The sequence below is a fragment of the Gymnoscopelus microlampas genome (genome assembly GCF_963454915.1).
Source record: "Gymnoscopelus microlampas genome assembly, chromosome: 12".
Classification (NCBI taxonomy): domain Eukaryota; kingdom Metazoa; phylum Chordata; class Actinopteri; order Myctophiformes; family Myctophidae; genus Gymnoscopelus; species Gymnoscopelus microlampas.
The window spans coordinates 46,956,237-46,980,380 of NC_139949.1; the positions used below are offsets into that span (position 1 = coordinate 46,956,237).

Sequence of the window (24,144 nt, forward strand, 5' to 3'; positions counted from 1 at the left end):
TAATTCTCCGGAATTCTATATTATAATTTTTTTTACATAAAATTTAGGGTAAAATTAAATCAATGTGGAATATACACACACATCTGTTTCAAAGAGTACAGAAAAAGACAATAGACAATGCACCAAATAGATATATGTTAGATGTATTGTATAGATAGTGATAGCACTGATTCTGATACTGTAGTAATAATAATAATAATAATAATAATAATAATAATAATAATAAACAATATATTATATCACAATTGCTTCCCTAAAGTATATTTCAAATAACTTTTTCCACAACCTTTTCGATCGTTCAGTTCTCTTTAAATTTAAACGCCTTGAAAAAATAAAACTCTACTAAAACTCTGGGTTTAATTTCCACTCCTAGCTTGAATGTGGATGGTTAACGACCTTGTCACCACCAGCCGGTGAACAGACATACACCACCCTGAGAAGGCACTGAAAGAATCTTCTAAAGCAAAATTTGATGAAACAGGCTTTGCATACCTTTCTCTCTAGTGCGCGCTTCAGTGCAGACCTGGTCAGGGGTCCCCCGAACGGGACAAGGACGGTGACTGTCCCCAGCCAGCGGATCGCCGAGGTCCCCTTCGTGGTCGTCCAGAGGGAGAAGCGGAGTGAAAGCACAGTACTTAGACTTAACAAAAAGATCTAAAGACAACTAAAAACTCCAGATATACTGTATCAGTAGAGAACTTCTTTATTCAACACGAGTGCGGGGAGGAATCAGTCACAGTCAAAGATGCACAGACATTATAAATGGGATTTTCTGGTGGGCATGGTCTTAACTTGAGGACGTTTAAGCGTTTCATCTGCCATCGTCCATATTCACATGGGACATGCGATGGATGTAGCGTTGTCCACATGCATACTGAGATTTATGAACTGTGTCTGTATTTCTATTGTCCACTGTGAGCCGGCTGTATCCTCTGCTAGCACCTGTCGGTGCAGAAATCTGGATGGGGACTGAGTCAAAAGTTCGAGACAAATAAGGCGGAGACAATTCAAAGTGTCAAGAAGAATGAGTGTTATAATTTGATATCAAATGGAGTTACAAAAACGTACAATCAAAGCATCACAGCACAGTATCGGAATGACCAGCCAGTTTGAACTCAAAGGACACACTGACTGACTCAGGCTTAAATACCCCACTCATCAAAGGAAACCCCTTTTGTATACAGACATACCTAGCCAACACCTTTTCTCCTGTAACCCAACCACAAACTAGCATAGTAACAAAAGAAATGCAAATGTTCAGGAGCCAAGGAGTCTACAACAGATATAGCAAATGCTAAAAGAATGAGAGGAGTGTATTCCACTCAGACATAATTACATTAAACCATAATTCTTTTCAAATGTTTACTTAATTTTCCAAATTACTTTGACACACCACACCACCTGTTCTATCCAAGCCGCCGAGGCACTGAGATGAGAGATATGTGAAGTCCCGTCGGGGGGCATGTTAAATGCCATTACTTGTGTTTTCTTGACATTGATCTTGAGTCCGATCATCCTAATCCTAATCCCATACCAGGTCCTATAGGAGGTCATACAAAACATGGAAGTACTTCAAAGCCTAATTGGTCTGCTGTAACCCTTAATTAAAACAAAAAGGTTTTTTGGTTAAAATCAGAACGCTCTAATATTCAGATGGTAATCGTTGCTATAGACTTCTAGAGCTATATGTCCAACACTGTCACTTTTCAGGGTTCACATTCAAAAATAGCAAAAGTGGCAGATCTACAATCTTGTGGATCTGTGATGCTTTTGTGTGGGTTAATCATAGAACATTTTTCTGAGGCCTTTTATCCTCCACGATGCGGTGCGGGTCACATGCGCGCGATTTTTTTAATAATTAATTAAACTACTATAAAACAACAGTAACAACAACACACTCCACCAGCCTCCAGTGGTGGAAAATAGCAGATCTACAAGCTCACAATGCCTTGCGCTTGTAGATCTGCTATCTGCTGCATGGTTACTGTAATGTTTTGTAGTGGTGTAAAAAGTACAATATTTGCCTCTGAGATATAGTGGAGTTACTGGAGTAGAGGTAAAAGTATTAGAAATTGGAAATACTCAAGAGTCAAGCGCAAATACCTCAAAATTGTACTTAAGTACAGTTCTTGAGTACGTGTACTTAATGACGTATGCCAAAATCCATTTGAAAAAAATGCTTTTCACTGTTCTCAGGTCAGCTATTGATATGCGATTAAAATGCGATTCATTGCGATTCATTAATTACAAAGCCTCTAATTAATTAGATTAATCTTTTTAATCGAGTCCCAGCCCTAATTATAAGTGATGGTAACATATAAAGGTTAGATATAAGCAGACATATCATTTCTTCCTCAGCACTGTCAATGTTAGGGCTCCTCTAACTGACCAATCAACAAGTGACACACACACTCCCACACAAGCCCACAGCACACAACCAAAGGGAGGGAGGGTGCTGTATATTTCTTAACTTAATGTACACATTTTAAGTCATTTGTTAATACTACTTAACTTTACAAGTCACTTTGGCCAGTAGAGACAGAGGAGTGTATTACCATTTGTTGGCTCCAGCCTGGGTGTGGGGTACACTTAGCATGGAGACAGTGCGTCTAGGCATTTGTCATCAAGGCTGACACCTCTTCCTTTCCTGGCTCTTTACAGTTGCAAATGTGGAAGAGCCAGGGGAGGTGGGGGTTCACCATACAGGGCTGACACACCCAACACGTACCTACTCTTAGATCTCAAAGGTGACCACTGCTATAAAGGACTGACTGAAATGTAACTAACTTAGTGTGTCTCAGGCCGGAGGGCCGCCTGTGTGGACCTCAGGGTCTCCATAGAAAGTCTGTACTATGATGAAATAAACTGGAAGCAACGAACCTCACTATTGGAGTGATGTCTCATCCATTCTTCACCATTCATTCACATCTCTGGAACATCAAACTAACTTTACAATATGGCGTTGTTGGCAATTAGTATAGTGCATTAAACCTGTAAGTCGGTGGTTTTAAATATACCTCAAATGGCGGTTTTGTCGGCAGTCGCGTTGGTTTGACTATTTGGGGAGCGGGACGCCAATCTCCAGAAAATGCTGAGCCAGGCGTCGAAAGGACATGCGCGGACGGGGAAGTCTTTGCCTTGCGGTGGATGGACGGATCGAGCTATCTTCCGGCGACGTGGGGGGACCACTGCAAGGAGGACATCGGCACGACATGACGACAACTTTTCGAGGATCTACGGGGAGAGGCCCTCATCATGACCAGATCTAGGACGGCTGTAACGACTCATCTGGCTGCACAACTTATCCTCTGCGATCGCTAACGGAGCGCGCTGCGGTGCTGACGGCGGTGCGGGGAACCTGTGGATCGACGGGGTTCTCTCGTGGCGGGTAATGTTGTGAGGATGGACGGGAGACAGCGGGTGCCAGCAGAACGTAGAACCGGCGATGAGGGGTTCTTCGTGGGGAGTGTGTTAGAACATTTTCTACGGTCGCAAGTAGAGCGTGCTGTTGTAAAATTGCAGCTATCTGTTGGACAATCTGGACACTGCACTGGGAAACGCGGCTGGGCGAGAAGATGACATTGAGGGAGACTACAGAGAAACATTATCGAGCGGGACAATGACCATACGGGACCTGGGGTTATATTTTTGTGATGATGGGGGTTTAAACTGTGGGGCGAGGGCTGCCACAGCGCGAGTGTTTGTGAGGGTATTTTTTTACTTTCTGGTCTCTGGTATTTAATGTGAGCTTACTTTGTGTGTTGTTATTTCATTGGGGGTACACTGCCTTGTCTTTTCACTGTGAGCGCTTCCGTTCGTAGCTGTCATTTGTACTTGATGGTACAGTGTAAGCTTAGGGATAAGTATTAGGCTATCTTTGAGTATTATTTGGTGGCTCGGCGGGGGGGACATTGACCTGGGGGGTGGTGCTATCGGTTGGTGAGTGATGATTCAACTGTATGCTGTCAGCTTCCATTGTGCTTGTTAGCTGTGTAATGTTTTATCCTGGAGTTTAAAGGACTAACAGAGGGATCCTGCACGCTAATTGGAATCAGGGAATGAGTTTTCTGTCTATTTGTAGATCACCTTGTCACTGTACTATGTAATTTTGGTTCTTGTATGTGCATTATTCTGTATTGGATATTGTTTGCTATTTAGTGTTCCTGAATGTTTTATTTTTGTCCTGGTTGTGTTCCAGTAAGTTTCATGGGGGGCGGTTCTTTGTTTTTCTTTTGGAAATATACGTTTTTGCGGGAGACGTTTTAGTGTCTCCCGTGGGGGGTATGCTGTATATTTCTTAACTTAATGTACACATTTTAAGTCATTTGTTAATACTACTTAACTTTACAAGTCACTTTGGCCAGTAGAGACAGAGGAGTGTATTACCATTTGTTGGCTCCAGCCTGGGTGTGGGGTACACTTAGCATGGAGACAGTGCGTCTAGGCATTTGTCATCAAGGCTGACACCTCTTCCTTTCCTGGCTCTTTACAGTTGCAAATGTGGAAGAGCCAGGGGAGGTGGGGGTTCACCATACAGGGCTGACACACCCAACACGTACCTACTCTTAGATCTCAAAGGTGACCACTGCTATAAAGGACTGACTGAAATGTAACTAACTTAGTGTGTCTCAGGCCGGAGGGCCGCCTGTGTGGACCTCAGGGTCTCCATAGAAAGTCTGTACTATGATGAAATAAACTGGAAGCAACGAACCTCACTATTGGAGTGATGTCTCATCCATTCTTCACCATTCATTCACATCTCTGGAACATCAAACTAACTTTACAATATGGCGTTGTTGGCAATTAGTATAGTGCATTAAACCTGTAAGTCGGTGGTTTTAAATATACCTCAAGGGAGAGAGAGACTACAGTACACACATAACGCAGCATCATAACTTAACAGCCATAACAGATAGTTTAACCTTGACATCCTCTTTTGGGCATGTACTGTATTTATTGGAAAGTTTTAAAATGAGAAAGCTCTAATATTCAGATGGTAATCATAGACTACTAGAGCTATATGTCCAACACTGTCACTTGTCAGGGTTCAAATTCAAAATTAGCAAAAGTGGCAGATCTATAATCTTGTGGATCTGTGATGCTTTTGTGTGAAGCTGTTAGTATGATCAAGTAGGTCATTCATTTACGAAAAAACACAAACAGTTAAAATATGGAGTTTTTGTCCGACAGCAACGATAAGCTTTATCGTCATGGCTTTTCATTACATTCACGAATGAGCTAATGTACATGTCCCCATGTGAACCCCATGTGAACTTGACCGTGGCAGTGCGCTCAGACATCCTGCCCACGCTTATCGGGCCACATGGTGTCCGGTGCCTTCAATCCACACGGGTCCATTTGGTTCCATTTGTACCCTTACAATGGCTAAAACAACACTGAGGACTTTACTGTGTAGGCTACAGTGTGTCCTGCCATTCTTACAGATTTGATGACAGAAACACTTTTACTCTTACCTCACCCGTACATAATAAGACATGACTTAACCTTGTCACCTTGCTTCCTTCGTTGATAGGATTTATAGGTTTATATCAGTGGTGGAAAGTAAGCAGGCAAATATTGTACTTTTACTCCACTACAACTATTTGAGTTAGTGGTTACTTTTTAGACTTTGATTATTATCGCAAAACACACTAACCACTTCAGCCCTATATTTCGGCCATTTGAAAATGACAGATCTACAAGCTCACAATGTGTCCTGATGAGATGCATTGTGAGCTTGTAGATCGGCTATTTTCAAAATAATTTTTATACCTTTTGAACTTGTGAAATGGGACATTTACATAATGAGTACTTAAGTACTGAAGTGCAGGCGGTGATTAAGTGAACAATTGAACAATTAGCATGCTATATTTACCCAACCTGACATCAATTATGCTCGAAACTTTGTGTAAAACTCGACATGGCAAAATTATGTATGCAGTTTTGTAGTTTATGTGAAAACTGTTTTAAGAGCATGCACCTTTGTTTGGTGGAACCAAATGGACCCGTGTGGATTGAAGGCACCGGACACCATGTGGCCCGCTAAGTGTGGGCAGGATGTCTGAGCGCACTGCCAGGGTCAAGTTCACATGGGGTTCACATGGGGTCATGCTCATTTGTGATTTTAATGAAAAGCCATGATGATAAAGCTTATCGTTGCTATTGGGCAGAAACAATAAGTGAGCTTGTAGTATTGGTATCTGGTATTTAATTTCTTATTTTTTTTTTACTTTTCCAATAAGTACAGTACATGCCCAAAATAGGATGTCAAGGTTAAACTAGCTGTTATGGCTGTTCAGCTATGATGCTGCGTTCTGTGTGTACTGTAGTCTCCCTCTCCCTCCCTCCCTCCCTCCCTTTGGTTGGGTGTGCTGTGGGCTTGTGTGTGTGTGTGTGTGTGTGTGTGTGTGTGTGTGTGTGTGTGTGTGTGTGTGTGTGTGTGTGTGTGTGTGTGTGTGTGTGTGTGTGTGTGTGTGTGTGTGTGTGTGTGTGTGTGTGTGTGTGTGTGTGTGTGTGTGTGTGTTGTGTGTGTGTCACTTGTTGATTGGTCAGTTACAGGAGCCGTAACCCTGACAGTACTGAGGAAGAAATGATATGGCTGCTTATATCTAACCTTTATATCATACCATCACGTATAATACTTCTACAATACATTATGATATTTGACAGCTTGTAAGAGCCTAAATGTCTCCACTAGGTCTAATATCTATTGTTTTGGTACAGCCTTGTTATGGTTCAGTTTGTCCTTCAGTCAGCTACAGTATAACTATGATCTCTGCCCTGTGGTCTTGGCAGAACTACCGTACCACTGACATGAGTGTTAATGTACTTCTGACCATCATATCATGTACATAAAGCATAACCACCTCCACCTAGAATATTGTCTCGACTCCTATGTGCCTTATTGATTGCTGATTGATCCAGGATTCCACGACAGTGCCGAGGATAAACGGCCTCAGAAAAATGTTCTATGATTAACCACTTTAACTATAAGGTACAGGGTTTAAGTGGCTAACGGTGTGGATATAATAGGAGCTGTTATAACCTCAGCTCTGACACAGGCAGGGATCTCCAGTGCGCTTAGTTCCCATGGTAACAGGGGTGCTGCAGAGTGGGTGAACCGGGCCAGGCACCCCGTGGTGACGGGGCTCTGTCTGATGTGACACACTCACTCTGATGTCAGGGCACTGCAGGGTGTTTCACACGATCGTGTGTGCATGCATAAGTGTGTGTATGATGTGTACATTACATATCTATCTTCTTTACATGTGTGGGTTTTATAATAACCACAGGGGGCTAAATTCATTCTCTGTCTGTCTGTCTGTCTGTCTGTCTGTCTGTCTGTCTGTCTGTCTGTCTGTCTGTGTGTCTCTCTCTCTCTCTCTCTCATAATGTATACAGTGTGTATATTGTCTCTGTCGAGTGGAAACCATGTGCCATGTCCAACACTGTTACTTTTCAGGATTAAAATAAAAAAATCACACCCTGTGTGAAGAGAGTGGTGCCTTTGATGAGCCCCGTATTGATGTTGTCATCAATGTTTGTTTATTGGACATACATACATACGGACACACGGACAAAGTCAGATATAGGAGTGGTTAGCACCACTCAAAAATAGCAGATCAACAAGCTCAAAACGAGCTTGTAGATCTGCATGTAGATCTGCTATTTTTGTTGCCAGACCTGAAAGGTATGGCCTACACGAGCCTTTGTCACCAATTTGTCCATACATGGTATGTCTGGTTGTGGTTAAGTTTCTTATGCATGAATAAATAGGCACAGACTAGTCATGACATCACTATTATGTCACAAGTATAAATACGGTTGGTATATAACGTAAGACACAAAGATTTCAGAATTAGACTTCACACGACTTCACATGACTTCACACAACTTCACACAACACCGGCTTAGGTCTGGCACAACCAGGTCTCCTGGTCTTGTTTTTATACTTTTGCGTGACATTGTAGTATGATCACATAGGGCACAAAAAAAAGAAAAAAGTTAAAATATTGAGATTAATATTGCTGTCGGGCAGAGGTTTCTGCCCGACAGCAACGATATACGTGCGTGTGTGCGTGTGCGTGTGCGTGTGTATGTATCACAAACACAAACATAAACTCATATGGGGGCAGGGACAGAGCCGTGTCCACTTCCAATTGCAAAGCATTTTGCTCATTTGTTATTGTCAACATTGATAAACAACTCCAATTCAAATGTCTTTGGCTGAATTGAAGGTCTGCACTGCAGGGCTCTGCTGACATTTGGGAAGTATCATTTATAGCTGCAAAACAAGAATGTGTTTGTTTGCTCAACAGATTGTCGAGCTAGAACCATGCCTCACTGAGTTGGCGAAGGACGGGCTTTGAAGCGTGTATGGCCTTAATGGTTTTACACTTGGTTTGCATGCTGAAAATAGACGGTCTACAAGCTCACAACGCGTCGCGCTGCGACGCTTTGTGAGCTTGTTGATCGGCTATTTTCAGAGCGCAATACCTGAGCGCAACCAAGCATAAAATGACTTGTCTTTTAGTTCTACTGGATCTCTTCTCCACAAGTACCTCCCTAACATTTTAGTCTAGTTTTTATTTGTTGATGAAATTGTCAGTATATTTTGTCTTAATTTTTGTCATAATAGCTTAGTTTTTATTTTGTTTTTGTCAGTGAAAACAGGTATAGTCTACGAACATTTTTCGTCATAGTTTTAGTCGACGAAATCAACACTGCTGGAATGAAACCACGATGAAAACATCTCCTCCTGTCCCTTTTCGTTCTCTAGTTTGTGGCTCAGCCCAACTGCCAGCAGCTGCTGGCGTCCCGCTGGTACGACGAGTTCCCCGGCTGGCGGCGGCGCCACTGGGCCGGGAAGTTCCTCACATGCGTGTTCATCGGCCTGATGTTCCCCGCCTTCGCCCTCTGCTACCTCATCGCCCCCAAGAGCCGCTACGGCCTGTTCATCCGCAAACCCTTTATCAAGTTCATCTGCCACACGGCGTCCTACCTGACCTTCCTCTTCCTGCTGCTGCTGGCCTCGCAGCACATCGTGCACACGGAGCCCGACCGCCAGGGCCCCGCGCCCACCACCGTGGAGTGGATGATCCTCCCCTGGGTGCTGGGTGAGTCACACACTGCATCTTTCGCCGCAGGCTGAAAACCCACCTCGTCAGGAAACACTTCCCTGACCCTTCTTCCTCTTAGCCTTGCCTACTTGTTGTCAATTATGTGTACGAGCTCTTGTTTTATTGGATCTTGTTTATTCGATACACTTATTTGTTTTAGCTCTTGCTCATTTGATTTTCCTATTTGTCTCATCTGTTTAAGAAAGTAGGTAGCTGATATATTGCACTTTTACCTTAGCGCTAGGTATACTCTTAGTTGCTTGTTTTAGAAGAGAATGCACTTAAGACTTCTGGGGATTAGTAGTTTCCTTGCCTACCTACTGTACTGTATGTTGAATGCACTTATTGTAAGTCGCTTTGGATAAAAGCGTCTGCTAAATGACTGTAATGTAATGTAATGCAGTACTGAGGGTTAGAGCTGCAGCAATCTATTATTTTATTGTCTCCGCCAGGCCGAAAGGCATGGCGAGAGAGTATGTTTTCCACCCCGTCCGTCCGTCCGTGTGTGTGTCCGTGTGTCCGTGTGTGTGTGTGTCCGTCCTGTCTGTGTGTTACCAGCTAATCTCCGGCACCGTTGGCCCGGTCGCTCCGAAACTGTGCACACACACTCCCTGGATGCCAATTCAGAACCTCTGCCACAATTTTTTCACATGGGCCTGTTATAGCGCCACCAGGAGGCCGATTTGTGTGAAACCCATTTTTTTCCCATTACTCCTACAGCTTTTAACTAAACGTCATGCAAATCGGTACACAGGACTACTCTATAGTCATGTGATCAACCCGGATCTGTTAAATTTCCCATATTCCATCCTCATTGGCTAAGGTTTGCTTCCAAAATTTGCAGGATTGGTCCGGTTTGAACAAAATGCCTCAAATCATGAACGCAGCTTGCCATTTCCATAAAATTGCACACACACATTCCCATTAGGCCGAGGAAGAAATGCCACTTGAACATTTTCAAATCAGCCTCATGGTGGCGCTATAACTGGCCGATTTGCATTTTCGACTATAACTGCACCGATCTGCGTGAAGCTTTGCACGCACACTCCCTAGAGGCCAAGGAAAAACATCTGGACTGCATTTTTCACATCTGCTTTTTACAGCGCCACCAGGAGGCCGACTTATGTAAAATACATTTTTGGAGATTATTCCTTCAGATTCTGTCCAAAAAACACGCAAATTGGTACACTGCATCTCCATAGTCATGTGATTCTGATGGATCTGTCCGATATTTCATATTCCATCCTATTTGGCTTACAGTGGCTTCCAAAGTTTGCAGGATTGGTCCGTTTTGAACAAAATGCCTCAAATCATGAACGCAGCTTGCGATTTCCGTGAAATTTCACAAACACATTCCCACTAGCCGAGGAAGAAATGCCACCCTTTTTCACATTGGCCTGTTATAGCGCCACCAGCAGGTCTAATGTAGCAAAACACATTTTTGGAACAAAATGCCTCAAATCATGAATACAGTGTCCGATTGCCGTGAACGACCTACGAATAAATGGCACCCTTTTCACATTGGCCTATTATAGCGCCACCAGGAGGCCACAATAACGTACCTGACCTGGCGGAGACCTGTGCTCCGAGGAGCACTTTTTCTAGTTGGAGATGATTCTTTCAATTACGTTTTTGATTAGCTCACCAATCAAGAAGAACAGATAAAGGGGGGGCACGGTGGCGCAGTCGGTAGCGCTGTCGCCTCACAGCTAGAAGGTAGGGTTACAAAATCGTGGGATAAAAAAAAAAAAGAAAAAAAAAGAAGAACAGATAAAGAATAGGAGATCTGGGCACTCAATGTTAAAAGAAGGAACAGCCTTTATTAATACAAGGCAAAAGCCAACATGTTTCGACCTAAACTGACAGACTCTCATCATATAGGGCTGGAAATAGTTGAGACCACTCAGGTAATTAAAGACTTAACAAACGACCAAATGCTCTGGGTGCATAGCAATTCATACATACTGTAGTAATATAGTTAGGGACTAATCAAGAATAACGTTTATATATTGACATATACATATGGCAATACATGTCAACAGATATAGTATAGTCAAATTATGTATTTTTTGGAACGTGGAATTGCCATGAACAGAGATATTGTAGATGCTGTAGATACATGTTGGCCAATCTTCCCACATATACAAGTGTCCAGTGAGTCATTGTGACTCACTGTTGTGCCAGGTTTCATCTGGACAGAGATCAAACAGATGTGGGACGGTGGTTTCCAGGACTACATCCATGACTGGTGGAACCTGATGGACTTTGTTATGAACTCTCTCTACCTGGCAACCATCTCACTCAAGATTGTTGCCTACACCAAGGTAAGACATATTGGCAAAAGTACATTTCATATGTTTCAAAATATCGTATCTGTCGGGTGGAAACCTCATATGTCCAAAGCTGTTACTTTTCAGGATTCTAAAAAAAACACATGAATTGCTCTAGTGAAGAAAATAGCAAAAGTAGCAGATCGACAAGTTCACAACACGTTGCTTCGCGCCACGTTTTTAGTTGTAGATTGGCTACTTTTGATGCTTTTATGTGACGCTGTGTAATAATAATAATAATACTAATAAACTTTATTTGTATAGCACCTTTCATGACATGAAATGCAGCTCAAAGTGCTTTACAGAGCAAGAATACAATTACAGAAAACAAATTCAAACTAATTCAACAATAAAGCAAAAAAAGAAAAGCAAAAGCATAATTCAACAATAAAGCAAAAAAAGAAAAGCAAAAGCATAAAACAACATTAAAATAATAGCAAAAGGCAGTGAATCAGGCAAAACAGTGAGGAAATGAATAACAACACAGGGATTTAAAAATCAACTAAAAGCAAGAGTGAAGAAAAAGGTCTTGAGCTGCACTTTAAAGCTATCCTCAGGGGCTGCCTGTCTTAGGTGTAATGGGAGTTTATTCCATGCTTGTTGGCCCGCAGACCTCTTACTTCATAAATGTATGTTTTTCTTTCAAGACCGCAAGTCCGGTCTTACCATTCCACGCTCGACTGTAAGAGTATGATCAAGTAGGGCATAACATTTTACGAAAAAAAACATAAACAGTTAGAATATGGAGATAAGAGGTTTCTGCCCGACAGCAACGATATCTAATTACCGTGTCTTTCTCTGTGCCATGTGTTGTTCCATCACCTCCAGTACAGCGGCTGCAAACCGCGCAACCAGTGGGAGATGTGGCACCCCACGCTGGTGGCGGAGGCGGTGTTCGCCATCGCCAACATCTTCAGCTCGCTGCGTCTCATCTCGCTGTTCACCGCCAACTCTCACCTGGGTCCACTGCAGATCTCCCTGGGCAGAATGCTACTGGACATCCTCAAGTTCCTCTTCATCTACTGTCTGGTAAGCTAGCACACAAAATGTTCACACATACACACAATGGTAAATGGTTACAATGGATTTCTATAGCGCCTTTCTCCAAAGCACTTTATAGTGAGATTTCATTTTCATTTTCCACTTCAACACTAGTATATTCTGTGGAACATTAGCCGAAAATAGCCGATCTACAAGCTCACAACACCTCACGCTGCGAGGCGTTGTGAGCTTGTAGATCTGTTATTTTCGGCAAAGAGCTTTGGTGTAGAGGGAAAAAGGAGTGGACCAAGTAAAGAGCCGAAGGTCAGGTTTACGACATATTGAGGGTTAGGAACTCTATACAAGGGGATAGGCAGGGATTTCCGGTGCCCTCTCTATGCTCAGTACCTCCTGAGCCAACCTCCTCTTAAGCAAATGCATGGAAGGTGCCGAGCGATACGCATTGCGGCATTTGCCTTGTTTTAAAGTATTTTTTAAGACCTTTCACGTACACAGGAAGAAAAGCAAAGGAGCGCTCCTCTCATCTTGCCATAGGAAAAACTAAATCATGAACAATGGAACACAACGTGACGATGAATATTGCAAACAAGATGTTCGTTGCCGCAGTGATACAAATACATGCCGTCCTAGGGGTGTGTTTATTGGCTATTTTTGCTAATCAGAACAGCACATTGAGAACTATCTGTTCTTTTTCCCCCGCAGACTGTTGGTCTCCTGGAACTGTCCCACCTGACAGTTTTACACTTATATATAAACACTTTAGCACTTTAGCTCTTTGCTGCTCTATACTTCATTTTAAGAGAAGTTTTATTGCTTGGTTGTTATTGCTTTGTTTTAACCCATTGAGACCTGGAACTTGTGTCATATTTTGATTTGAGCTAAAAAAGCATTATTTTACACTTTGGGCTATTCAAAAATAGCAGATATACAAGCTCGTAGCGCGGCACCGAGTGCCGTGCTACGAGCTTGTAGATATGCTATTTTTGAAAAATCGTGAAAATGTGTGCAAATCTTTGAATACATATATTTTTTAAAGCGAACATTTTTAATTCAAATCTTTGCATCTGGGGGTCCCTGGAACAAGATATGTTGATGGGGGTCCGCGGCCAAATACATATAATTTTGGGGGTCCTTGACATGAAAAAGATTGAGCACCACTGATATAGAAACATACGTTTTTCAGAATACTGTTGAGATTTAGGAGACATGTAGAATCGGATTCAGGTCTCAATGGGTTAATTCACTGTTGTTTTATGCATCACACTACGGCCCCCGGGAGCACAATATTTTGGTATTGCTTTTTGCACAACTTGAACTTGAACAAACATAATCATTGTTCCCAGCGGAGGGGACTACATGTCATGCTGTGTCCACATCTGGTCTTAACGAGAACAATTAACCTGATGTGCAGGCTCACATGCACACACACACATTTTCAGTGTGAGCATTATGAGCGTGTAGATCGGCTATTTTCACAATGTTTGCATCTTTCTTCTATTATTTTAGAATTTGGCCAATGTTTGACCAATTTTTATGATCACTTTTGATGCAGTAATGGTCTTTTTCTTCTTTTTTTTCATTCTCTTTTTTTAGGTATTAAAAAGATCTTAAAAGTCCTTAAACCCACAGATTGAGAACCACTGTTTTTATCCTCTGGTTGCAGGTTCTGCTGGCGTTTGCCAACGGGTTGAACCAGCTGTACTTCTACTATGAGACCAAAGCTGCGGATGAGAAGGGCAAATGTAAAGGCATCCGCTGTGTGGAGCAGAACAATGCATTCTCCACGTGAGTGTGTCACATCCGCAGTGTCTGTCTGTCTGTCTGTCTGTATGTCTGTCTGTCTGTCTGTCTGTCTGTCTGCCTGTCTGTCCGTCCGTCTGTCTGTCTGTCTGTCCGTCTGTCTGTGTTTGCAAGCTTCTGTTCACTAGAGCGATTTATGTGGTTTTAATTGAGTAGAAGCATGTGTGCGTGTAATTGAGTTCTCTGTGTGTGTGTGTGTGTGTGTGTGTGTGTGTGTGTGTGTGTGTGTGTGTGTGTGTGTGTGTGTGTGTGTGTGTGTGTGTGTGTGTGTGTGTGTGTGTGTGTGTGTGTGTGTCTGGGTCCAAAATAAAAATTAACTGCCTCGAACGTTTTTAAAAACTACTGTAGCATGGGTTCTTCTAAGAACATTTGCTATTTTTGAATAGCCAACGTATGGATATATGGATTAAAGGGGTTAAAATGATTGTGATGCTGTATAATAAATAAATAAATAACATCTATAATGAGTGTTGTAATGCCTTATAAGCGCATTATAAATGTGATTATAATGCATTATAGGCGCGAACTTTAAGTAAAGAGTTACCGTATATCTCTATAACCTCCTGTCCTCCCCCTCCTCCTCCTTCTCAGGCTGTTTGAGACCCTACAGTCTCTGTTCTGGTCCATCTTCGGTCTCATCAGCCTGTACGTGACCAACGTGGACGCCGACCACCAGTTCACCGAGTTTGTGGGCGCCACCATGTTCGGCACCTACAACATCATCTCTCTGGTGGTCCTGCTCAACATGCTCATCGCCATGATGAACAACTCCTACCAGCACATCGCCGTAAGAACTCTTTAAGCCCATTCATTTGAACATTTCTTTGGTTATTAACCCATTGAGACCTGAAGCCGATTCTACATGTCTCCTAAATCTCAACAGTTTTCTGAAAAACGTATGTTTCTCTATCAGTGGTGCTCAATCTTTTTCATGTCAAGGACCCCCAAAATGATATGTATTTGGCCGCGGACCCCCATCAAAATATTTAGTTCCAGGGACCCCCCAGAAGTAAAGATTTGAGTGAAAAATGTTCGCTTTAAAAATATATGTATTCAAAGATTTGCACACATTTTCACGATTTTTCAAAAATAGCAGATCTACAAGCTCGTAGCGCGGCACTCGGTGCCGCGCTATGAGCTTGTAGATCTGCTATTTTTGAATAGCCCAAAGTGTAAAATAATGCTTTTTAGCTCAAATCTAAAAATGACAGTTCCAATGGGTTAAAAAAAAAAGTTTTTGTATCGTGATTTCTTTTGAAAATCTTTAGTTTGAATATATATATACTATACTATATATTATACAAATCTTTGCTTCTGGGGATTCTACAATGTCTTCTAAATCCTAACAGTTTTTTTGGGGAAAAAAAATTGTATTGCTATAATCAGTGGTTCTCAAACTTTTTCATGTCAAGGACCTCCAAAATTATATGTATTTGGCCGTGGACCCTGAAAATATGTTGTTCCAGGGTTGGCAGGCGAAGGTGATTCACTCCGCTTACACACGTATCTGCACACAGTTATGGCTAGTTCCCCAAAATGCTCCTCACGTTGTTCTTCCAGGACCATGCGGACATCGAGTGGAAGTTTGCCAGGACCAAGCTGTGGATGAGTTATTTCGAGGAAGGGGGCACCCTGCCGTCACCGTTCAACATCGTCCCCAGCCCCAAATCCGCCTGGTACCTGATCTGCTGGATCAAGAAGCAGGTGTGCAAGAGAACCCGATCCAAACGACCCGAGACCTTTGGAGCACTCGGAGTAAGTAAACACCTAAACAGTAACAGTACAGTAAGACTGCTTTAAGTATGAAATGTTGTCCGTTTTGTACAATTAGAGCCTGAATGTCGTTGCTGACTATTTTTGTCGAGCGTCTACACCAGTGGTTCTCAAACCTTTTCATGTCAAGGACCCCCAAAATGATATGTATTTGGCTGCGGACCATCTCAAAAATATTTTGTGCCAGTGATTTTTCAAAAATCCCTTTTTGTCATAGTTTTAGTCGACGAAATCAACACTGCTGAAGATACCAACATTACTATAAAACTCAAACCTCCATTTTTTTCCTGCCGTGACAGACAGTAATTTTTCCTGTGTTTACATAGCATAGGGCCCCCCTGTCCTATGTAGGCGAATACCGCAATAAAAATCATTGCTGTCGGTCAGAAACCTCTTATCTCCATATTTTAATGTTTTTTATTTTTTATTTTTTTCCGTAAATTAACACCATACTTGATCATACTACAGCGTCACACACAAAAGCATCAAAAGTAGCAGATCTACAAGCTCGAAACACGGCGCGAAGCGACGCGTTTTGAGCTTGTAGATCTGCTACTTTTGCTGTTTCTGAATTTGAATCCTGAAAAGTTACAGTTTTGGACATAATAATGAGGTTCATCCCGACAAAGACGATTATATCTATATATATATATATATATATATATATATATATATATTATGTCAAACTATGAGATGTATTACAAAATACAAATGTTCTTTTTTTCTCTCTCTCTCTCTCTCCCTCACCTTCAATATCTTTCAATCTCTTTCTTCTCTCATCATCTCCCTCCCTTCCTCTCTTTCTCTTTACATCTCTCTTGCATCTCCGTAGAGGCGTGCGGCTGAGAATCTGAGGATCAATCATCAGTATCAGGTGAATGGGATCACTTTCATGTATTGTGTGTCCTTGAGAGGGCGATTACTTTCTCCAGGGGAAAACGTGTGTGTGCATGATTCATGTCACGCCACGGTGTCTGATAGCTTTGTCTGAACTTTTGTTCGGCAGATCAGTTCATTTTACTGGCGAACATAACAGACCTGCCGGTATTACAAAGACCAATGACTTTTATTGCATTGAGCGAGCGTCTCATCCCCGTGAATACCCACAGGTGTCTGGAACTCGCTGAATGAAATCGATCTCTTTGGCTTTTGATCTTTTGATGGTGTGTGTGTGTGTGTGTGTGTGTGTGTGTGTGTGTGCGTGTGCGTGTGTGTGTGTGCGTGCATGTGCGTGTGCGTGTGTGTGTGCGTGTGTGTGTGTACAGCAAGGATGTTTCTATCTATTATTAAAAGCGTTGTTGTTGTATAGGAGGTACTGAGGAACCTGGTGAAACGGTACGTGGCTGCTATGATCCGAGATGCCAAGACAGAGGAGGGCCTGACTGAAGAGAACTTTAAGGTGAGTTTTGTCCATAGACGACTGTATGAAATAACCACTTTGATTTATCTCATGTGTGTGTTTTTTTTTTACAAAAATGAACTGCCCACAAAAAGTTTGGAAACTTAACTTTGGTCGATTATTTCTCCCCTTTAATAATACCATATCGTTGATGAGTTACCTTTACAACGAGGAACAGCTTGTATAGATCGGACATTCATGGTATGAGCTACAGAGCTAAATGTATGGGTAGCGCCCCAAAAAACTGTGGGAGAGTGCAATCATGCAATCCACCAAGCAACTCAAAACAAGTAGTGAATACCAACATTACACCTGACGAAGACCGCAAAGGCCGAAACATTGTGTTTTTTACCGCTCGATTGATACATTGTTAAACTATGTCCTGGAGCCAGGTTAATTTGTTCTCCCAGAATAGGGACGCTAGGTTTCATGTGGTTATAAATGGACGCAGGGAGGAAGTTTGTGTATGTCATCGCCATGGTTTTGTATGGTTTGTGCTCAGTGTCACTTCCACGTGCTCTTCCTGGTTGGCATAATATTGCATTCCTTTACTCATAGAGATGGTTGAGCGCCGACGTAGACGAGAAATGGCAGCGAGGTCATTTGCATTTGCTTGGATTTATTTAGGTGTGTCCACCACTGCCAAGGCTAAGGGTTTGAATCCACCGCGGTGCATACGGCTTGGGCGAGCGGCTGTACAAACACAACTGGTTTTCAGTGGTTTTAGTGGGTAACTACTTCAACCCTATATACCCCAGGAGTCTATACTTAATCATTTCCTTTTTCCATCTACACCAAACGTTTAACGAGAATGCTAAATACATTTCATAATGTCAGTATATAGTACATGAGTGTTCTTTATGAATCCGGGGGAAAGTGGGGTCTCCACCATTGAAAATGAATTGGGACCTGGTTCTGTCATGAAAGAAGATTGCAATAAAATATAAATAAATTGATGCACACAATCAGATTGTTTTAGTTTATTTCAACACAATGTAGACATATATTCCTCCATTGATGAGATACACTGCCCTAACATTAAACAAATCTTTTCTTTTAAAATGTAAGTGGGAAAGAAAACACAGCCAAGTGTAATGTTTTTGCAAATAGAATTCACTTTCATTTACAATTTAGGGATCTAAATCTATCTAAATTTGCATAAGCCTGCAAGGTCGTCAAGGCCAGGGCGAGTGCTACGGGCACTAAACTGTAGTCTGAAGAGTTGAGTCTTCAGATTACAACACTTAACATGCCTTGATGCCAGACAACTCATGCAAATTGTTTCCATTTATAGCTTTGGAGGATTGGAGGTTCAGGCAGCGCTCCAGTCTCATTATCTTGATGGAAAATTACCAATTAAATTTGATTACATTTCATTAAATGAAATTGGTCAGTCAATCCTCATTCTACGTGAGCCTTAAAATTGCTCTTTTTTTCCCTCTGAGCAGTTTGACTCAGTTTACTAATCAATGGATTTGTTTTTTTTCTTCTTTTTTTTCTTTGTCATTAAAAGTTTCTCTTAGATCCAGTGTGTCGTGTGGAAATCTTCTATGCCCAAAACCGTTACTTTTTAGAAAATTAAAGGAATTACCTATTTTCCAATGGATCTCAATGTAGTTATTTAGTCTCTAATGCCTTTCATTGGGCCAATATTTATAAAACCCACAGACAGACAGTAGGGTACAACAGCAGTGACAACACACAAGTGTGCATGGGGAATTTAGGAATTGGCATAACAGCTAAATTGGGAGGAAAAAAGGAAAAAAGATCATTAGTTAATACTTTTTCCACCTCTGAACAGCACTGAGTTTCCCTCTGAAATTGGTATCTGATCCTATTTATCCTTAAAACTCACTACTCTCTCTCTCCTCTCTCTCTCTCCTCTCCCTCTCTCTCTCTCTCTATCTCTCTCTCTCTCTCTCTCTCTCTCTCTCTCTCTCTCTTCTCTCTTCTCTCTTCTCTCTCTCTCTCTCTCTCTCTCTCTCTCTCTCTCTCTGCAGGAGCTGAAGCAAGACATCTCCAGTTTCCGCTACGAGGTCATGGGCATGATGAAGTCGGGCAAGCCGCCCGCCCTGCAGGCGGCGGCGGCCAACGCCAGCGGGAGCTCCGGGGAGTCGAGCTTGGCGTACCCCAACTCCTCGCTCAAAGTCCTCACCTCGCCGCCCTCGTCAGCCGGAGGCGGCCGGCCGGTGAAAAAAAGCAAACTCAGCCTGTTCGCCGTCACCAAGTCTATCCTCAAGCAAGGGGGCGGGGCCACCGCTTCGCCGCGGCCCCCCGAGGCGGCCTTCAACCGTCTGGCTAACGGACTCATGGCTCCGAGCCAGCCCTCCGAGGACGAGGGATCCGGAGCTACAGGTACCAGTGCAGCGGGGAAGCAGTCCGTGAACGTGCACTTTTTATCTGGGGATATAACGGATGAGTCCGGGCCCTCGGAAACACACGCGCGGGACAAGAAGAAACACCAAGCCGATTATAGGGCTAAAGAGGACCGAGAGAGACCGCTGGACGGAGAGGCGGAGGACGGAGACGCCATTGTTGTTGGATCAGGGACATTGGAGGACCACAGGGAGGAGGAGGACAGAGACAAGGACATCGAGGAGGAGGAAAAAGAGAGTTTTCTCCGCTTTGAATCGGCAGGGAGTGGAGGTTCCCCTGGTTCGGCCAGAGAGGAAACGTAGGGGCGCAGCTGGCCATATTCATGCCGTTGGCTGTTTTGCTCATACGTCACACACGGGGTGGGAAACCCCACCCCGTGTGTGACGTATGCAGCGGTGGAAAAGGTACTCACATTACCAGTAGTGGAAAAAGTACTCGCATCACATTATGAGCGCAGTGGCTGCCGTGTGAATATGGACAGTGAGGGTAAAGACAACGTAGCTATGGCTGGCTCAGGATGACGACAAATTCCGTATACAAGGAAACTGACAATCAAAGAGGATCATGTAAGGAGAGCTGCTTGGGATATCGTTTTGTTTCTATTTTTGTTGTTGGTGATTTGTTTGTTTTGCTTAAAATGCTTACAAATGATTGGCTTTTGAGGCTGATCTTTGAAGACTCAGGGAGGCTTTCGGTTTGGACGCAGGTCGCAGGCTCGTGCATTATAAATAAAGCTGTATGACCAACAAAGTTGTGACTCTCTCTGGTTCAGATCCATAGTTGTCACTGGTACGTACTGGCTGCTTCTGGTCCGTTGCAGAGCTCTCTGGGCGCGAGCAACTTATGGATCCATCCAGATGTTTGGTATATCATCATGGATTATATTTTTTTCGTTCCAACAACTGGAAAAGAGCAACTTTCTGAAACTCACTGCTGTTGTTTTGTTCTTCTCTCCTCTTCATCTCCCTTACCCTCCCTCCCCCACATATCTCTCTGTCTCTCTTTATCTGTATTCCTCCTCTCGCTGTAGGCTTAGCAATGAAGAGCAATAGATGCATTGTACTATGTCTGTAGATCCACATCCCTGCCTTAGGGTTGTTTCAGACAGGGAGCGGCCGACGCGCCTATGTAATACATTTTCAATGAGAGGCGGACGATTACTTGGGACGCGCCGCGAAGTTGAGGGGCGGTGAGGTGAGCGGGTGCGGTCCCGTGACATTTTCGTTCTTGTGCTCGTTTGTGCAAACGAGAGCAGGCGGCAAGAGCTGGATTGTGATGAGCTTTTTTTCTCCCGCTACACGCAGGAGGACAAAACAACAATGATCTGAGCGGTAAAGCTCGTGTCCTCCGCTCCCCGTCTGTAACGACCTTTACTCTTCTTGTCTGTCGAAGCACTTTTCACTGGCACACATTATCTCAACAACTTGCGTGTGAAGTTTTGCCAATGCAGCAAATTACCTGTAATAGTTTGTTCTATGCAAAAGAAATATGGGAATGTTATTCTCACACGCCTGACAGTATGCTCATACATTTATCGGTTTGTTCATGAAACATCCTCTAGCGTATAGCACAATGTGACCTGGCTTGAGTCTGTTGATTACTGTGGGAGATATAGAGTGCATCACGTCAACTAAGATATTTCAGACATTAACGTTTAGTTACTTGTTCACATAATGCTATATGTGTTATTTACATAATATGTATGCTTGTTTGCTAGTCCACAGATACTAAATATGTTATTTAGATTTAGAGGTACAGGTATGTTGTTTAGGCACATGCTAGGTTTGATGTTTACCTGGTTATCCTAGTTACTTTGTAGCATTCCATTGTTTTTTCTTTTATTCGCACCCTATTTACTCAACCTCTTACGCTGTAGTTTGTTTGAATTGGGTTCATGACGCCACTTATTCTGATCTTGCACTTTGTGAGTCGCTTTGAATAAGAGCGTCCGCTAAAATGCCTGGATTGTTCTCATTCTAAATTCTAGGCATATGCTGTAGGTGCATGAAACTCCATCTGCAAATAAAGTAAGAAGTTGGGACTGGTGGCCTTATGACTGAATGGGCCCTATTCTGGTGTTAAAGGGTAAGGACACTTTGGTAGAGGTTTGGGTTGTGTAGATACCTTGCCATGATGTAACTCCAAAGGTGGGCAAGAAATCAAAAAGACTTGCTCCCATTGATTAGAAATTGACAATACTGTAGAACATCACTAAACCCAGTACTGTTTGTTTTTTTAATAGAAATGTCAGCTTCCTGTTGATTTTACTATTTGAAGATCCGGTCATTAGGAAGAAAACCCGGATTCTACTCAATGCAGCAATAACTTTTTTGTTTCGTGGCAAGGTAACTATACACAACCCAAACATGCGGCAAAAATAACTGATCTACAAGCTCACAATGCAAGCAAGGCAACGCGCTGTGAGCTTGTAGATCGGCTATTTTTCCACTGAATATTTCCCCCAGAATAGGGGTCAAGGGAAATATTTCAAAAGGATCATTTTAGTTTCTTAGCTTCTTAGCTTCTTACTTAAGCTATTTGTTTTTTCTTCTCCATTCGCTGGCCTGTATAGATAAGATGTGTATTACTCCAGGCAAAAGATGGATGAAATATTCAACAAAGGAAGAAGCTCTCTGTATTTCATGTGGAATCAAGAGACAGCTGAGAGTCGCCACTGGGAAACCTCTAAGTACAATGATTAAACTGCTGTAACACAATAATGTATTCACACCCACTCATTCTCTTTTATTTAGACTCTTCCCTCTCTAATCTCTGCCGTTTCTCCTATCTCACATACAGTAGGAACATGTGTTATCTGACAGTACACACTTGTTTCTGTCCATAAGCAACTCCATAACATCTCAGATCATTCGTCTGTGTCCTCTGCTGGTTCCTTGGTTGCGTGGGTTGATTTGCCACACATTAACAGATGATTAATTAGAGTGTTCTACAGCCCTTAGCCTTGCTCACAAATGTACCCTCCTGTTTGGAGAGATTGTTCTCAGTCCTGGAACAAATCTCAAAATATGTTGTTCCAGGGACCCCCAGAAGCACAGATCGGAGTAAATAGTTTTTGCTTTAAAACAAATGGCTAAGACTTTAACACAGCGTATCTGTCAGTAGGAATCTTCATTATGTCCATAATCGTTACTTTTCAGGATTCAAATACGCGTTTCGAGCTTGTTGATCTGCTACTTTTGATGCTTTTGTGTGACGCTGTAGTATGATCAAGTAGGGAGTTAATTTACGAAAAACAAACGGTTAGAATATGGAGATAAGAGGTTTCTGCCTGACAGCAACACATGTCCCACATGTAATATTGTGAAGTACAATGATAGGACTGAAATGTGTGCGTGTGTGTGCGTGTGTGTGTGTGTGTGTCTCTCTACATGTGTCGGTGCCTGCAAGATGCAAGAAGGGAGCTGGAAGGATAAAGAATTGAAAAGCGCGTGCTTCTGTTCTACAAGGTAGTAATTGCATTCACTGGTCTCCTGTGGCTAAATTAGTCTCCAATTTAGACTGACTACCGAAAACACTTTGAAGTACGGCTGGAATTCATTCAGGCAATTGCAATCCCCTCAGCGCTCAGCGCTCCAATCCACCTGCATGGAGTCCTCAGCATGTTACTTTCTAAAGTCACAAAGATATCGGATGACAAATGATTTGCAACAGAGACAAAGACAACAGTCCATCTATGATTGGCTGCTTTCTGCTTCATCTGCAATTTTAACCAGCAAGAAGCATAACTGACATGTGCTGTCTCAATATTAAAGGCAGTCTCAATTCAGTTACTTGCAGTTATAATTAATTAATAATAATTTGCTCCCCACTCCTTGAGGTGCTATTTTTTTGTCACTGTATATTCGCACATACATGAAATTTGTCCTCTGCATTTACTCATCCTATAATTACTAGGAGCTGTGAACGACATGCTACGGCGCTCAGGGAGCAATTAGGGCTGAAGAGTTTTGCTCAGGCACACACATGGACACATTGCTGGCCTGGCCCTTGAATCGTACCTGGGACCAGTGGTGTCATGGGGGCCACACAGAGTAGGCCTACCACGGCGTTCCACCGGTAAAGTTTTCACACGCAATTATGGCACGGTACAGTGCACCCCCCCCACCCCCCCCCCCCCTCGATTCACGAGCCAAGTACCCAAATGTCTTGTTTGCATAACAGGTTTACAAATGAGTGTGAAAATGTATCCTCACTCCTCGCATCTATAGGCTACACCAGGGGTCTCCAACGTTTTCAGGCCAGGGACCCCCTAGCTGAGAGAGAGAGGAAGCAGGGACCCCCTCTATATAACTTTTTGTTTTAAATTAGGTCTGCTCTTTTTCTC

The 24,144-nt window shown here is 42.8% G+C and overlaps 2 protein-coding genes across 2 annotated transcripts in view; both read left to right on the forward strand.

Annotated features, from left to right (window-relative positions):
• Positions 1 to 20,876, forward strand: part of LOC311057760 (short transient receptor potential channel 4-like) — an 82,713-nt gene extending 61,837 nt beyond the window's left edge. The window contains exons 7-15 of the mRNA XM_084074812.1: positions 8,780 to 9,116; positions 11,304 to 11,443; positions 12,278 to 12,478; positions 14,115 to 14,236; positions 14,843 to 15,038; positions 15,812 to 16,006; positions 16,857 to 16,898; positions 17,334 to 17,423; positions 19,424 to 20,876. Of these exons, the coding sequence (XP_083930938.1) occupies positions 8,780 to 9,116; positions 11,304 to 11,443; positions 12,278 to 12,478; positions 14,115 to 14,236; positions 14,843 to 15,038; positions 15,812 to 16,006; positions 16,857 to 16,898; positions 17,334 to 17,423; positions 19,424 to 20,101 (2,001 nt within the window). The 3' untranslated portion in view covers positions 20,102 to 20,876. The remainder of the gene's footprint in view (positions 1 to 8,779; positions 9,117 to 11,303; positions 11,444 to 12,277; positions 12,479 to 14,114; positions 14,237 to 14,842; positions 15,039 to 15,811; positions 16,007 to 16,856; positions 16,899 to 17,333; positions 17,424 to 19,423) is intronic.
• Positions 1 to 24,144, forward strand: part of LOC311057769 (nicotinamide N-methyltransferase-like) — a 344,908-nt gene that overhangs the window by 251,944 nt on the left and 68,820 nt on the right. The window lies entirely within an intron of this gene.